The sequence below is a fragment of the Lactuca saligna genome, chromosome 4 (assembly GCF_052625555.1).
Source record: "Lactuca saligna cultivar CGN05327 chromosome 4, ASM5262555v1, whole genome shotgun sequence".
In the NCBI taxonomy this organism is placed as follows: Eukaryota; Viridiplantae; Streptophyta; class Magnoliopsida; order Asterales; family Asteraceae; genus Lactuca; species Lactuca saligna.
The window spans coordinates 200,435,057-200,452,869 of NC_136420.1; the positions used below are offsets into that span (position 1 = coordinate 200,435,057).

The 17,813-nt window shown below is 32.2% G+C and overlaps 1 protein-coding gene across 1 annotated transcript; it reads left to right on the forward strand.

The window, feature by feature from the left end:
- The first annotated feature begins 16,484 nt into the window (after nt 1–16,484).
- On the forward strand, nt 16,485–17,519 carry LOC145040436 (uncharacterized). Its single transcript, XM_078988365.1, has 2 exons — nt 16,485–17,070; nt 17,140–17,519. Exons 1-2 carry the CDS (start codon nt 16,485–16,487, stop codon nt 17,517–17,519), a joined length of 966 nt encoding a protein of 321 aa, XP_078844491.1.
- The last annotated feature ends 294 nt before the right edge of the window (nt 17,520–17,813 follow it).

The following is a 17,813-nucleotide window of genomic DNA, read 5'->3' on the forward strand; positions in this document are numbered from 1 at the left end:
ATCGGGTATATAGTAAGGGTCAAGTAGGGACTCAACGAGTTGTTCTTGGAACTCAGCGAGTCGGTGTGTATTAACCACCAAATCCTTTCTGGGGATGGACCAGTTGTGTTGAAAGGAAGTCTCGTAGATGCTTAGGCATGTAAAGGGACCTGGGAATCATAGGACTCGACGAGTGTATGAACAGACTTGGCGAGTCCAAGGCAATATCCCAACCGTTGAAGATGGACTCGATGAGTTGTTCATAAAACTCGGTGAGTCATAGACTGGACACATTTTAATGAGGGATATGAACTCACCGAGTTGAAGGAAGAAGTCGGCGAGTCGGATGAAGATGGTCCTAATGGTTTGAATGAAGGAGAACTCGACGAGTTCTTGCTAGACTCGACGAGTGGAGTCGGGGTTGGATTGGGTTAGTGGAGCATGGACTCAACGAGTTGGTAGACCAACTCGGCGAGTCAGGTCAACTAGGTGTTGACTTTGACTGGTTATGGTTTTGACCTGGCTAGGATCATATGTTCTGTTTGATGACTTGAGGATTGTCTTATAGGGATTGAGGAGTCGAGGAGAGTCAATCTTCACATAGAGGACAGTTCAGACACTACACAACATCGAGGTGAGTTACCTTCCAGTAAGGGTGGGTCTAAGGCCACAATGTCGACTCACAAACTGGGGTATTTAGTTGATAATTGTCTTTATGATAATCATCTTGTTTTGGTTATGTGATTTGGACATGATATATGCGTGCGTGATATGATATCTGTGTCAGTGGTAGTGACAGGGAATAGTCCTTCCTTGGCATAGGTTGTTAGGACCAAGGGTAGGTCAGTACCCCGATATGCCTGACTTTATGTTTATATCTTGTTACTGTATGCTAGTGGTAGGGGTGAAATAGTCCCCAGTTACCGGTTGAAAGATACCGATGGCAATTACCGGTTGAAAGATACCGATGACAGATATCGGTTGAAAGATACTGACAGTGGATACCGGTTGAAAGATACTGACGGTGGTTACCGGTTGAAAGATACTGATGATAATTACTGGTTGAAAGATATTGATGGCAGTTACTGGTTGAATGATACCGACGATATTATATGGTATGCGGTATGATGGGGAAACTCACTAAGCTTTGTGCTTACAGTCTTTGGTTTTGGTTTCAGGTACCTCTTCGTCGAAGGGGAAGGAGCCAACGGTGTAGTAGCGCATCACACACACATGGTTTTCATTTGGGTTTCTGGGATTGTACTCTGATTTTTCATTACTTTTGATGCTACGGTTTTGAGACATGACACTACTGTTTTATGTATTGACATAATTTTAGCAATGTCTTGATAAGTTATTTTACAAACTACTTAATTAAAAATGAAATTTTAGGCCTTGATATTTGGGATGTTACAAATTGAATGCATTGTTTCCAAAAATGTAAACTATATTGTACTGGAAAATAATATTCTGTAGTTGTATCAATGTAAAACCATTTGAATGTATGTTTCCAGAATGTAAACTGTATTGTTCTTGAAAATCATGTAATGTAGTTTTATCATTAAATAAAATCAGTTGAAGATATGTGCGTATTTGTAAACCAAACGTATTGTTAATACTCAATTGTGAGTTATTATAACCATGTTTAATGACCTAGATGGTCTGTACGACGTTCTTCAGGTGTCGGAATCGGTACGATATTTGTCACCCCAGACCTGCCGGTACAATATTTGTCACGCTCTCTTACGGGAGATTCTAGTTATAATACATGACTTTTGGTGATGCTTAGGTAACTACTTGAAGACGTGTCTCACAAATGTTGTATTTACTATTTACGTGTAGTATAATGAAAAAACATTTTGTAATGTGGAAGTATTATCCTTCCATAGTAGTCATGTAGTTCAAAATAATTATGTCTTTAAATAATTATTTCTGTATTGTATCCCGAATAGTAAAGTAGTATGTATGTCTTATAAACTATACTTATTATAGTTTATAAAGATGTTCCGTTGTTCTGGAGAATCTTTGGTATGAACATTATAATTTTTACTATGATAATAAAATGAATGAAATAATTATATATGTATTTTTATATAATTATACCTTTTCTGCTCAACATATTACAAAAAGGTTAAAAATCTTATAAACCATTTTAAATATAGTTTATTTATTGAAAATCCATTTGTACTCATTTCATATATATATATATATATATATATATATATATATATATATATATATATATATATATTATATACACACACACACGTTTATTTGTAAGAAACTATAGTATATTGATACGAAAGATTTTTATTTTTAACACAAGTTTTCTTGTGTTTTACTTGTACTCCCCCCCCCCCCCCCCTAAAACATAGAAAAATCATGAAAAATATAGAGGGTATGAACTCACCTCGTATGTGCTCTTGACTGGGTAACGAGATGAGTGGCAATGTTCTTCAAGTTAGAATACGTGAATATAGTCATATCCTAATTTGTTTTAACGCATGATATCGTGTATAAATTAGATAAGTATCAATAAAGTGTTATATAAACACTAAGTGATATAAGGAAACTTTCCAATTAATTCCTAAGAATTAGTTGAACGATTTTCTTTTCCTGGGAAAGTTTGAAGATTCTCTGGGAATATTTGATGATGTTCTTATGAAGATTTGAAGTTCTTTTGAATTTAGTGAGAAAAGTGAGAAGGATTTCGATGTTTGAATGTGAATTGTGAGGATTGTTTTCAGTTTAACATATAAATATGGATGAAAAATGATGTGACATATGCATTGGGATGTGTATTTTATCACCTAGAATAGTGTGCCACTGATTAAAATTAGTGTTTTTAGCTTATCTTCCAACCGATTTCGGTCCAAAGCTCCAAGCGAGAACTGAGTCTTCGGTCCAGGTGTTTTCAGTCAGGGGGAGTTCTCGGTCTAAGGGTTCTCGGCCTTAGTGGGTTCTCAGTCATGAAGGTTTCTCGGCCGAAGGGGATTTCGGTCAATACATTTAATTATTTATTTTTAAAACCGAAAACCTCAAAAGTAAAGTAAATTTTCATTATTTAATTTTAACTACTTGACTTTTGTTTGATTCATTTGACTTTGGTTTTGACTTGTTTGACTTTTATCGACCCGAAATAACCGGTTGTTACATAAAAAAAACATTTTTGATAGAATTTTTTTATGATAAATAATCTTGATGAAAGATGTAGAAGTCACAATGATGATTCTGTGGTTATAAACAATACCCAAATATGACTTCGAATGAAGAAGTTATGATCTTTCGAAGTTTCACGTTTATCCCTATTACGATAACGCGTGTCATAAAATATGAATCGGAGATAGGTTGGTTATTAGCCTAAGTATTATAAACAAAAGTCAGAGTAATCATAAAAGCAAGAGTGTGCATATAAAGCACGCGTATATCTGACTTCGTATGAAGAAGTTATGATTTTTCAAAGTTTCGATGGGACATAGTACAACAGTGTGTTACACAGAGAGTGGAATTTAGATTAGTTGATTGTTAGCCAAAACTATGTAAATGAGAGTTGAGGATCTCGTAAGTATGAAACCGTTAATATAAATACAGTAGAGAAAGACATTCATATAAAGGATTTATGATTTTCACACAGACTTCAACAATGTAATATGTATAAAAATAAGAATTTTAAAAATAGAGTGAGAATTAGCTATGAAGTTCTAAAGTAAATTTGTAGTACTCAGAAATACCTACACATAGGTATAAGGAACATTGAAAACAGAGCTGATATGCGAATGTTATGGATTTTCAAAGATTTGCAAAAATATCTGGCCAGATGACGTGGCGGACCAAGAGCACGTCACGTGGCAAGGCGGTGAATGAGCCTCTCTACCTACATGTTGATGTGGAACCATGAGATTGGGACACATGGCGCTAAAACATGTTGATACGTGGAAAGGCTGGATCGGTAGGCGACAAAGCAATATGGCCCCACCGAACATACAACACGTGGCACCGTGCAAGACTAGGCATGTCTACCATATATGCGGCATGCCTATGGATATGGCACGGAGCACCCACCCTGATCCACTATAAATAGTTGCAAAGTTTTGCTCATTTTTCACAATTCCAACTCCTTTCTCTCTGAGTTCTTTCCCTCTTTTTTGGTCCGACTTTCCCTTAGATTTTAGAGTGATTTAGCGGAGCTCGGAGGCATCAGAGAGTCCAACAAATAGAAGCTTTCGGTTTGGAGTTCTTTTCGCATAATTTCCGACTTTTTAGCTAGAAACTCTGTAAGTTAAGATGCACTTATTATGCTTTAAGTGTAACTTATATTTATATACGTAGTCATTATTATGAAGTAATAAATAAGATTTATCAGTGATTCCAAGTCATAATACTAATTGATATACTTACAGGAGTAATGTCTAGGGTGGATCTAGTGAGGTGTTTAAAATGGATTTTCTAAACAATATATATTATATATACCCAACGAATCTTACCTCTAATATGATTTTCCCTAGTTGTTCCTTATTTAATAGTTCTCGATGTATTCATTGGGATTGTTGAGGAATATGGGGAATAGTTATTAAACCCTTATAAATATGAATGAATATTGAAGCATAGTAATATTCATATTTAGGATGTTGGTAAGGTATAATATGAAGTATCAATAGAGGAACTAGCTTTCCAAAGGATCTTCCACCTCAATCAGGTGAGTGTATAATTACTTTCATGAACATGATTTTAATACAAGTAGTTATTAGAATTATTAAACATCTGAATTTTTATATGTGAATTATATGCTCATTGTTTGGAATATATGGTAGATGTATATTTGATGACTTGCGTTGTGCGACCTAGATATGGTTCTATATATGTTAAGATGTACATATGATATTATCACATGATAATAATAGAAGATTTATTACTGATAAGATAAATGTATATTAGTACCTAATACTCTATTAAAGGAATACACTAAATTAGGATAATATTGCCAAAATAGAGTTGATATTTGAAGATGATAACATGGATTGTAGTCTAGTCTAGTTGCTAAACTAAGATATACAAAGGATGTTTATATCCAATTAATTTGGATAATAGTGTAGTCATACTCTATATTGGGCTGATATCGTGCAAACTGTAGTGATAATGAATAAAGAACTAGTCTAGTTGCAAACTAAGGTTTGCCAAAAGATATTTAGTTCAAGTTAAGTCGAACGAGTGTTACTTATACCCTGTATTGTAGAGATATTACATAGACATGAAAATTTGTGATGGGTGATGATTATGGTTATTGAAATAATGTCTAGTTATAGACTAAAACCCGAAGGAGATTTGTTCAATGTAGTTTAAATATTAGGTAACCTTATATTAATGGTGCGTGCATGTGATATGGGAATAAAGAGTAGAACTCAGTTCGATGACACTGATGATCGGTGGAGTACGTTTTATGTACATGAGTACTATATTGGTATTCCCCCTTATTTTCCACTTGACTAACATATATGGTGTGTCTGTATCAGACCACTGTTAGGTATGTCTGAGCCAAGTAGCTGCTAGGCTCTTGGATGACTAGTCATCTGCCAAAGTAAGATGACGACCACTCGCTATGTTATACAGCCTTGTGGAATATTACATGTAATCCTTCTCGTAGATGATTAATGAACAATATGTTTAGTCGATGTACTCCATCCCCCTCAGAGTTGCCTTTTTTGACGAAGGTATGCTGCCAAAGATACCCCGAAGCAGTATAGTCAACTTGTTGCTTACAATGATTTATCATGATAGATCTTATAAGATCAATGTATTAGGATCAATATGTGAGGATCGACGAGATGGGTAATTCAAGATAATGTTTTATAGATGTTTATGTTGTGTTGATTGGATGATAGTTGGTTTTGCAGGTTTATTAATTATGAGTGATTATCATAATAACATTGTGAGATTGAAAACCCTATGTATCTCACCAAGTTTTCCAACCTAACACACTTACTTTTTATACATCATAGATAACAGCGTTATGAATTTTAAAAGTGTAAAGAATTTGTTTTTTCGGTTCTGAAAAAAAAAAAAAAAAAAAAAAAAAAAAAAAAAAAAAAAAAAAAAAAAAAAAAAAAAAAAAAAAAAAAAAAAAAAAAAAAAAAAAAAAATCATACTAATAGACACAGGGATGATTCTTCTGTCTTTGAGTCAATGAGAAAAAAAAAACAATATTGGTTCGTGTTGTATCCCTTCTATTGTGTTTGAATTAGTGGTTCATGGTGTATCCCTTATATTGTGTTTGAATTAGTGGTTCATGGTATTTTGGTTATGTTTATTAATTTATATCATTAGGTGTGATCGTGACAGTAAAGATTTTTTACTTTGAGTTGTTGATATACTAATATATGTTTGTATCAAACAAACAAAAGTCAGGAGAAATATTTTATGGTTGTTCTTTAAATTAAAGGATTTTAGTTTGGGGATATGTAAACAATATTTTAGATTTTTGTGGTCATTTACAGAATTGCCGGTTGCACAATAAACTACAATCTTAAGTTTAGATTTATAATTATATTGAATCATTATCATCCGTTCCTGAGTTGTAGCAAAGAAAAGAATAAAAGAGAAAAGAAAGTAAGGAGAGAAAAGAAGAGAAAAGAAAGAAAACAAAATCGTCTTTTTTGTTCCCGAGTTGAAAAGAAGTGGAATGAAAATTAATTATTTTGTTTTTTCTCTCCGAATCCTTCCAAATCGGAAGGAAAATTAGGAGGAAAAGTGATCATTTCATTTCCTTCCACTTCCTTCCTTTAATGAAACTCGGAAACACCATTTTTTTTTATTTTCTTCTCACTTTCACCAATTTCCTTTTATTTCTCTCCTTAAAATGAACTCGAGAGTGGGGTGTATATGTGTTGTAAAAATTGTAAGTTTTTAAAACTTTTGTAATTTAGAGTTCAAAGATAGTCATTACATTATATTGTATATTTCAGAATACGTCAAAAGACATATTGAGGATTTATGAAAGGGAATAATGATTTAAAAGGGTAATATATATTTTTTTATTTGTCTATATTTGGGCATTGAGTTTTTTTATTATTATTTTTTCACATTTACCCCTTCAACTTGTTAAATTATACACATTCAGTCTTTATGACCGGCTACTCTCACTTTATACACATTTAGTCCTTAATATTTTTTTTTATTGCAAAATACGTTTTTGTTGTTTTTATACATATCCAATACTTATGACTGATTTTTTTATGTTTTTATCACGTCATCCTATGTAAGATAATCATTAATGAGGTGTCCGAAACTGTTGATGTTTATATCAATCGCGACATATGCTACTTGGTTGCTTAGATCTTGTAGGTTGGCTCAGGTCTTGTGTACTAAACACCTTAATTTCTTCATATTATCTCAGATTTTAACAATCTTTATATTCACACGTTCGTATTTGAGTCTACTACAACTTTCGTTAATATTACTCCGGTTAAAATGTAATATATTTTACTTACGATTTTATAAAAAAAACATTCATAAATTCACAAAGAACGCATGGATATAAACTTTTTTTTAAAAGTAATATATTGTTTACTTACGATCTTTATGTCTATACGTTCTTTATGAATGTATGAAAATTTTTTATAAAACGTAAGTAAAATATATTACTTTTTAATGGGCGTAATCTTAAAGAAAGGCGTAGTAGACTCAAATATGAACGCATGTTGCGTGTATATAATGATCGTTCAAATCCGAGATTGTATGAAGAAATTACGATGGTCAGAACACAATACTTAAACCAAACCACCAGACATAAGAAATCAAGAAGTTGAGGTCATGATGGATATAAACATCAACAACTCAAACACCTCATTAATAATTGTTTCACGTAGGATGACGTAATAAAAACCTAAAAAAAAATCAGTTATAAGTATTGAATGTAAACAAAAACAATAATCGGTTATTTTGCAACAAAAAAATATCAATGACTAAATATGTAAAAAAATATTAAAGACTAAATATGTACAAAATGAAAAATACGTTACGCTTTTAAATCATGTTTACCGGTTTACCTTGAGTAGTTGGTTATAAGGATGGAATGTGTACGGTTTAACAAGTTCAATGGGTAAATGTAGATGAAAAATACTCAACGACTAAATGTGTACAAATCCATAAATACGTTACTCTTTTAAGTAATATTTCAATAGTTAATGTCTAACACTCGAATGACCAAGTATGCAACAGTGAAAGCACGAGGATTAATGTGTAACATTTTTTTATAGTTATACTCAAAGTGTTACTTTTTGGAAACAACATAGACAAAACAAATCGTGAAATGTTTTCAAATAACTATTCAATGAAAGTGATTAATTTTAGGATATATCCCTAAAATAAAAAGATTGCAAATTAAGGAATATTGTAGGGACTATTTTTGTAAATTAAGGAATATTATAGGGAATATTATGGAGGAACAAACAAAGACAAACGAAAATTCGATTTTTATTCGGTAAAAGGAAGGAAAAAAAAAAAAAAAAAAAAAAATCTGATTTGTTAGACATTAATATTATCCCGTGTACTTGTTGTACACGATAAGACTTGCATGATTTTATTCGGTAGACGGCAATAGTTTCAACAAATGGCATGTAGACCCCCACATTCCTTAAATGTAAATCTACTTGGATACCATAAATCATATATTATATGTATACTTTACAAACTAAAAATTCCTTACAAATGTTTAAAATTATTTGTTTGCGACACACTTTGATGGTTTTATTTGTATTTTAAATTTTTAACAAGTGTTAAAATCATAAAATAAATTTAGACATATTGTTTGAATATATGGTTTTCTGCATTTCTTAAAAACCATAATATTTCGATGTTTCATTTTATGTAACATATTTTTTCATAAGGCAATGAACTTAACAAAGTTGTTAAATTGTGTCATTACTGGTCATTTTGTAGCTCCGAAATCGGTTATTTGCTTAATTGCTTATAAGTTGGCATATATTTAAGATGAGCTGGACGAAAAATAATTTGAAAACATAATATATAAATAGAATATAAAAGTTTGCACCGTGCAATTCTTTATTGCTTATGATAATATACAGAGTAAATTATACGAATCATCCAACGTATGTATGTCAAAATGTACGTTTACTTTCTATTTTAAAAAATTAATTCCAAACATTCCTCGTTAGTTTAAAACTAACACGCTTCATTATCCGCACATAAAAAGACCATTATGATTTTATTTATTTCTTTTTCTGATTAATTTTCTATTAATTTGTTATATATTAATTAATTATTGATTTATTTATTATAAAAAAATAAGAAAAAATAAGAAAAATAGTCATTTACACTAATTACATTACAAAAATAGCCAAAAAAATCAAAATTACAAAAATAGCCAACGATTTCGCAGATGGAAATGCCCCATTTGCGAAATCAGCAAGCCATCTACGAAAGTACAAGCAGCTAAAGCACAACTGTGCTTTAGCTGCTTGTACTTTCGCAGATGGCATACTCCATCTGCGAAATTACAAGCCCATCTGCAAAATCCTCTTCTTGACACTATATAAACGTATTTTTTTTCTCCATTTTCCACCCTTCTCTACACAAAAACTCTCTCTATCTTTGGGCTTTTTCTCGCGATTTTGGCTAGTTTTTGAAGAAAATGGAGGATTAAGTCAACAATCCCGCAAATATGGTTAGATTTTAACTCTTTTAATGTTTAATTTTTTTTTTTGTTATCATTTATTGTATTATTTAGTGTTAAAAAAGGGTAATTTTGTTGTATTTTGATAGTTTTAATATTTCTTTAGTATACTTGAAGCTTAAATGGTATTTTGTTAGTGTTTGTTTGAATGTACAAATAGAGACTGCGTAGATAATGTTTACAATTTGTTATTTTTGTTGTTTGTTTAGTTGTTGTATAACCTAAAAACTTGTATATTGTTATCGTATGATTGTTTATATAAAGTGAAAAATAGTTAAATTATAGTATGTGTCAACTAGTCGTTTGTATATATATTTGTTTTATAAGTATAACAATTGTATAAGTTGAAAATTTGTCGTATATATATTGTTAGAAATTGTTTGTGTTTGTCGTATAAGTTGAAAATTTGCATAAAGTTCTGGTATAACTTGCAAAATTATTAATTTGGTTGTCGTTTTATTTGAAAAATTGTTTGTTTATATGGTTATAAAATGTTAGTTTATATAATTAGAAAGATAAAAATTGTTTATGTATTTGTCGTTTAAGTTGAAAAATTGTCGTTTATATATTTGTCGTTTAAGTTGAAAATTTGTTTAATAAAATGTTTATATAATTATATATGATATTGTTTTTTATCGTAAATATATTTGTTGTATAACTTGGAAAATTGTTTATATATGTGTATGTTATTGTTTTTTATCGGAAATATAAAAATAATTATTAATTAAGAAATAGTATTTGCATTACTAATTGTTTATGTACTTATTGCAGTTCGTAATCATATATTTTAAAAACAAAATATTTTTTAGTTCTTTAATTTGTTTTTGTGTTTTTTTTGCAGCATGATTTTAGTTTTATCAATGTGAAAGCGTTTGCGAACTTAAAAGGTTCGGGCGGTAACATATGGGAAATATTTAAAGTTTTAGATGATACCAGACGTGCCATTTTCAGAGATACCGTATTTGGTTATTTTATTGATGTCCCTTGTTTACAAGGGGACGTATTGTTGTTCCATAAAATGTTCCTTCATCAAATCCGGCCGGATCTTGTTTTATCTCCAGATGGAATAAAACGATTATATTTTCGAGTAGGCAATAGGAAAATGGTTTATGGGCCGGAAGAGTTTTGTTTGATAACCGGCTTCATTTTTGGGGAGTATCCAAAAAACATTGGGAGAAAAGGGTCGGAAAAATTATCAAGCAGTAAAAAAAGATGTTTATTGCGTGAACGGCTATTTCCGGACCATACCAATAGTTCGGTGAAAATCGGCGACCTGAAACGTTTAATTTTAAATCGAACATTCCTAGCACTTGACGATATTGATGCAGTTAGAGTATGTTTGATATACATTCTGTGTGAAGGTTTTTTGGGTAAAGAAGTTAATGATCGGGTGCCACAAGATTGGTTTTTTTTTGCTGAAAATTTGGATCGCTGGAACAGGTATATTTTGTTTACGTTAAAAGTTATATTTTATTAAAGTTATAATTTATATAAAAACTAATATTGTTTTTTTTGTTTTGTTAGTTTCGCTTGGGTAGCTATCTTTGGGATTTTACTTATGTTGACCTTGAGGATACATGGAACAAAATACATCATTATTTATCACTTTCTGAGCGTCGTCAAACTTTAAAGTACTCCGTATCAGGATTTACGGCTCCAATTAGGGTATAAAAATTTTCTAATATTTAAATTGTTTTATTGTTAAGTTTTTTATTTTAATTTTTAACTTTTATTACTATAATTGTAAAAAATTGTAGATATGGATATATGAGATGATTCCGGCTGTTCGTGCATGTGGATTTGTATTAAAAAAAATAAAGACTTGCCTCGGATGAAATGATGGAGTGGAACAAAAAAAATTAAAATGGGTTGACGTGAACAAGATTTGGTCAAAGATGCAGGTTTATAAATTTTTCGTTTATTATTAATAAACTTGATTATTATACTTTTATATGCCTTTTTAATATGTTTAATTTTTTAGGAGGGGCCACCACCAAGACAAAACATGTTACCGGGTGATGGTGAGATGACATATTGTTATTATATGTCATTTCAAGAGTATGTATATGGTGAAGGGAAAGCAGTTCCATCCCCAGTACGAGACCATTTTAGGAGACAAAACGAATCTTCGTCTAGTATGTCGTCCAGTGGTCGCTCTCATGGTCGAGGTAGGGGCAGTGGAAAACACAAGTTAGACGAGGTGTTGAAATGGCTACATGCACTAGAGTAGCATGTGTTTATGAACCGACAACCTACAGAGTTTTTTGTTGAAGAAGTTAATACTAAACAATTTTGGAACGACATTACTTATGATGATCCGATAGTGTCACAAAGAAATTATGATGAACGGGTTAGTTACACGCTACATTATTTTTTTAATTTTATTAACATATATGAATACCTCTGTTCATATTTTATATTTGAAAATATAGGTTGTGCAAGATGAAGTGATGAATAAAAACAATACAACTGAAAATGTTTTTGGTGATATTCAAGATGACAACGTTGTTATAGATATTACCTTTACGATTTTAATAATTACTTTTTAATAATGTGTCTTTTGTTATTAAGTAAAAAGTTATATTTTTAATGTAGGTGTTGGAGGAGAGGAATGACTATGCGGAAAACAAATTTGATGATGGTGTTTTGATGTAAATGATTATACTGAATTTAAAGAGGTTCTTATAGTTACATTAATTTATATTTTGTTTTTAGTAGATTAAATCATTTATTTAATTAGATATTATTGCTTATTAAATTATGTGTATTTCGTTATTAAGTATAAAGTTTTATTTTTAATGTAGGAGTCGGAGGAGAGGAATGACAATGCGGGGAGCAAATTTGATGATGATGTGTTTAACTTAAATGATTATAGTGAAGCTAAAGAGGTTCTTATACTTACATTAAATTATATTTTGTTTTTAGTATATTGAAACTTATTTTTAATTAGAGATTATTGGTTATTAAATTAGGTGCCGGACGAAGATGAAATAAGAATTACGGGAATTGTAGATTATTTTGATGAGTATGATGGCAAAGAAGTTACACACGATAAAATGAGGACTCGAAAACCATCACAATATTTGTGCACTCCTTACACCGAGGTACTCGTTTTATTTATAAACTCATGATTTTATATTTATGTGAATTATCTTAAAGATATAGATTTAAACATTTGAATATTGATTTTAGTTGCACACGACGCCGAAGCCAAAAAGAAGAACAAAAAAGAAGGTTGATATCAAATCAACAAGCCCCGTTCCTCCTCCAGTTTTTGGTGTTGCTCATGAATTCTCCATGTTGCGCCTGCAACCTTACGTAGCAGGCGGTGAGGTTGTCATCCAAAATTATTTATTTCATTCATATGATGTCCAGCATCGTTTGTTAAATTTCGTGTTAGATAGAGATTTTTGGAGCTCATTGTTTGGGCATACACACGACAGATGGTTGAAGTCATCGGTAAATTAATTGTTAATTTATTATTTTAAAAGTTAATTGTTTCTTAGTCAATAACAAAAGTATCATGTGTGCAGCATATAACCATTTGGTACCGACTATTAGGGATGAGATTTAGAACCGGAAAACCGGACCGGAACCGGAACCGAACCGGAATCGGACCCGTTAGAACCGGAATATATAGAACCGGGTCCGGTTCCGGGTTTAAAAATTGGCTTTATCCGGGTTCCGGGTAATCCGGGTTTGGGTCCATTGGGTCCGGGTAAACCGGGTCTAAAATCCGGAACCGGTTTTTGGGACCGGAACCACTTTTAGGGCCGGAACCACTTTTTTTGAAACGTTTACAAGATGCATATCTTATTCGTTTCAACTCCAATTGACATACGGTTTTTTTCCAACATGTAGTTTAGAGTTTGTACATGATTCTAGACTATAAATTTTTTCATTTTTAGTTTTATATTCATTGACTTATAGTCCTCAAAAGTTGAGATACCAAAGCTGAAAGTTTTTAGTTTTTTAGTTTTTTTGTATTCGGTGAAAGTTTTAAAGCATGCATATCTAATTCGTTTGAAGTCGGATTGACATGTGTTTTTTTTCAACTTCTAGTTTACAACTTGTACATGAGTTTAGACTATAATTTTGTCATTTTTGGTTTAACATTCAATGATTTACTGTCCTCCGAAGTCGGGATATCAAAACTGAAAATTTTCAACTTTTCAGCTATTTGTTTTTGTACTTTGTATTATGTGAAAATATTAACACAGGTATATCTCATTCGTTTAAATTCGGATTGACATGCGGGTTTTTCCAGAGTGTATTTTAGACTTTGTACATGATTTTGGACCCTAATTTTGTTAATTGTGGTTTCGTATTCAATAAGTTACAGCCCCCTAAAGTGGAGATATCGATATGAAAATTTTCAAAGTTCAACCCACTAAGTTGTAAGTAATTACCAAAAAATTCCGGTTTTTTCGGGTCTAAACCCACTTTATCCGGTTCCAACCTACCCACTTTGATGTTTCCGGGTTTTCTGGTTCTAGACCCACTTTACCCGGAACCATACCCGGAACCGAACCGGAACCGGTTCCTATATACCGGTCCGGTTTCCGGTTCTATAAAATCCCGTTAACCAGTTCCGAGTTTTCCGGGTCCGGGTCCATCGGGTCCGGGTTTGGACCCACTTTCATCCTTACCGACTATTAATGGAGAGACGGTTTGAGAGTGACCGGCATACAATAATGCCTCCAAATTTTTTTGTTTCTCATGCTTTGGAAGAAGGACATGACTGGAGGACGTTTATGTCTGGTATTGCTACGTACCCCGACTTCATGGTTGCTTGGTGGATGTTGATACGGGAAACTTAATTGTTTATATTGAAAATAATATCGTTATTTTTGTTATGTTTTTGTATTGTGATGTAAAAAAACATAATTTTTATTTTATGATCCTTATACAGGTCTTATTGCCGATTCATTCATCCCCTAATCATTAGCTATTTGGGGAACTACGATTAGCGTCAATGGAAGTGCATATTTATGACAGTCTTCGTAGAGGGGCTTATGAAAAATTCAACTCTGAAGGAATCTTTTCCAAATTTGAATGTCGGGTGGCAAATTATTTGGACAAGATTAAGTATTGGGCCTGGAGGAACATCCCAAGGATTCAATTGAATATGCAATTCATTTATGAAGAAAATGTTCCCCAACAAATTAGTCATTTGGGAGATTGCGGTGTTTTTGTTTGTATGTTTATGGAGCATTCATTTCAGGTCAACCAATACGTGTTCTTATTGACCCAAAGAACGCAGCTTTAGAGTTCCGTCAACGGATGACAAATTTTTTTTGGGGTTCTAGTCTTGGTCCTATGTAGTTGGATTATATAATTGTATATCTAAATTAATGTTGGATATGATTATTAGTTTATGTTTACAGTTTCGTGAACGGATGGCAAAAAATTTAACGTTACGACAATTACAACAAATTAATGACCTACTAATAACTTATGAATACATACAACATAAGAACGACTACAACATTTGTTTTAACGTTACAAGTACACTGTTCTAAACGTAAGTACAAATACAACAATTTATTGACCTAACAACTTCAAAACCATAAAAACAATATTAAAAAGCTTACAACTTGTAAACAAGAACTGCCAAGAACAACACCCAACTACAAATCAACGCTATCTTCAACTTCTTATTTTCTGATTGAAAGAGCTTATTAGAGTTAGCTACTTTAGCTATTACCATAGATGATTGGTCATTCTCTTCATCAACCCAACTGATAAACCCGCATTTTGGTCCCTGTTAAATTTAACATTGACAGTAAGAAAATAATTTTTTGTCATGTAAACACAAGGGTTTAAATTTGAATGACGTTAACAACATGATACCAAATATGGGCAAGCGTAAAACAATCTTCCTGGGTTTTTAGATGTTCCCGAAATCCTAACGATACGTTCTCCTCCGCAATTGCAGTATGCCATTAGCCTTGTTTTTCTTATAAATAGGAGTTGCTTTCTCAGATAAATTTTTCATACTGAGTGACACCCTTTTATAGAAGAAATCATATTACAGACAATTCTTTTTGACTATGAAATGAACTGGTTTGACTATAAATTCAAAAAGTTGAACTACGAAATCCAGACAAGTACATTCTATAGTATTGTCTTGTCGGTCAGTGAAATTTGACTATGAAATGAACTGGTTTGACTATGAATTCAAAATGTTGAACTACGAAATCCAAACAAGTACATTATGTAGTATTGTCATGTCGGTCAGTGAAATTTGACTATGAAATCAAATGGTTTGACTATGAATTCAAAAAGTTGAACTACGAAATCCAGGTAAGTACGTTCTGTAGTATTGTCATGTCGGTCAGTGAAATTTGACTATGAAATGAACTGGTTTGACTATGAATTTAAAAGGTTAAACTATGAATTTTGAACAGTAGAGATACAATATTTTCTATTTATAATTGCATTTTATTGATATTGCATTTGTGTGATGATTGTAGAGCACTTTCATTGGTTTTGAAAATGAGTACTTACAGCGAAAGAAGCTTTTCTCAACTACCAATTTTCTTGCATAACCTTCAAAGAACAAATCCTAATACCTTCACAGCCATTAAGAAAACCGATACCAACCGCTTTCAATTCTGTTTTGTGGCTTTAGGTTGCGTGGTATAACATACTTCTTTTATTGAGTTATATAATATTTCATGGTAATGTATCTCGATTAGTTTTTACTCATCACTAATATGTGTTCGTTTTTATGTAGATTCGTACCTTCCTTAGGTGCATGATACCGCTGATATATGTGGGTTATTTACCCCTTATTGGGAGCTATCTGACAACAATGTACTTCGCAGTAGCTTTAGATGGAAATCATGAACCACTACTCTTAGCAATTGGTTTGGGAACCTTAGAGTGTGAAGAATCATGGAGATGGTTCATGATGAGGTTAAAAGATTGTTTAGGTGAGGACATAGAGGTTGGTTTCATAAGCAACCTGTGTGATAAAATAGACTTTGGTGTTCAGAGTGCCTACCCGGATTCCTATCATGGATATTGTCCTAAAGATATAGCTCGAAAGATACGTGACTCTGTCGGACATAACAATACAGAAGTCGAATCGTTGTTTTGGAAGTCATGCAATGCATATAGCGTTGATGATTTTTACTTGTGTTTGGAAAGGTTGCAAAGTGCATGTAGGAAATCACCTTTCTTCACCTTGCTTAGGAGTCCAATTTACTGGCTTGACGATATACCGATTTCAAAATGGACACGAGCATTTTTCCCAAAAATACGCTACAATGTTAAATCGATTGACGTCCCTGAAATTTTGCAAATTATATCCACACGTGAGTTTCCTATAACAACGATAATTGAGTTAATCATCACGTCGATACAATTAAAGTATGATGAGCGGACCGAAGTGGCGGGTAAGGGAGATTGTTATATTTAGTTTTTTTACTATGCTATTATTTTTATTAAAATATCAAATTTTATAGGGAGGTTGTCTGGTGGGTTGACCCCTTACGTTGAGAGTAAGGTTCAAAAATGTGTCAACAAGTCTTATAATTGGAATGCAAGACGTTTGTATGGGGATACATTTGAAGTCGATGACAATTTTGCCACCACCAACGTACAACTTGAACAAAGGGTATGTAGTTGTGGTAAATGGCAAAAAAGCGGTATACCATATGCCCACGCTATAGCATGTCTAAGAACCCGTACATCTGAATCCATTAACCAAATGGTTGATTACAAGTTCACTAATTATGTGTATCGACTTGCATATGGATCTGAGTTGGTGAATACTATACCATCACATGTGCATTGGGAAATACCAAATGAAACGGTGGTCCTGTTACCTCCCTCAATGCAGTAGTTATTCATGTAGCACCTTTATATTTTATGTAGTATTATGTATTAGTTTTTTATGTACCCCGTTTTTATTTTAGTGTCGTGTTATTAGTTATCCATGAAACCTGTTTATATTTTATGTCGTATTATGTATTAGTTATTTATGTACCTCATTTATATTTTATGGCGTATTATGTATTAGTTATTTAATTTATGTCATATTATGTATTGGCTATTGAGGAAACAACATACATTAAAAGAAATGGACGTTTATTGAATAGTGACGACTACACACATACAACAACAAGCAACTTAAATA

What these genes read in the sequence shown, in the direction of transcription:
- LOC145040436 (XM_078988365.1), top strand. Translation starts at nt 16,485, where the DNA reads ATGTACTTCGCAGTAGCTTTAGATGGAAATCATGAACCACTACTCTTA. An exon ending in TGAGCGGACCGAAGTGGCGG is followed by an intron (nt 17,071 to 17,139) that starts GTAAGGGAGATT and finishes CAAATTTTATAG; the next exon opens with GGAGGTTGTCTGGTGGGTTG.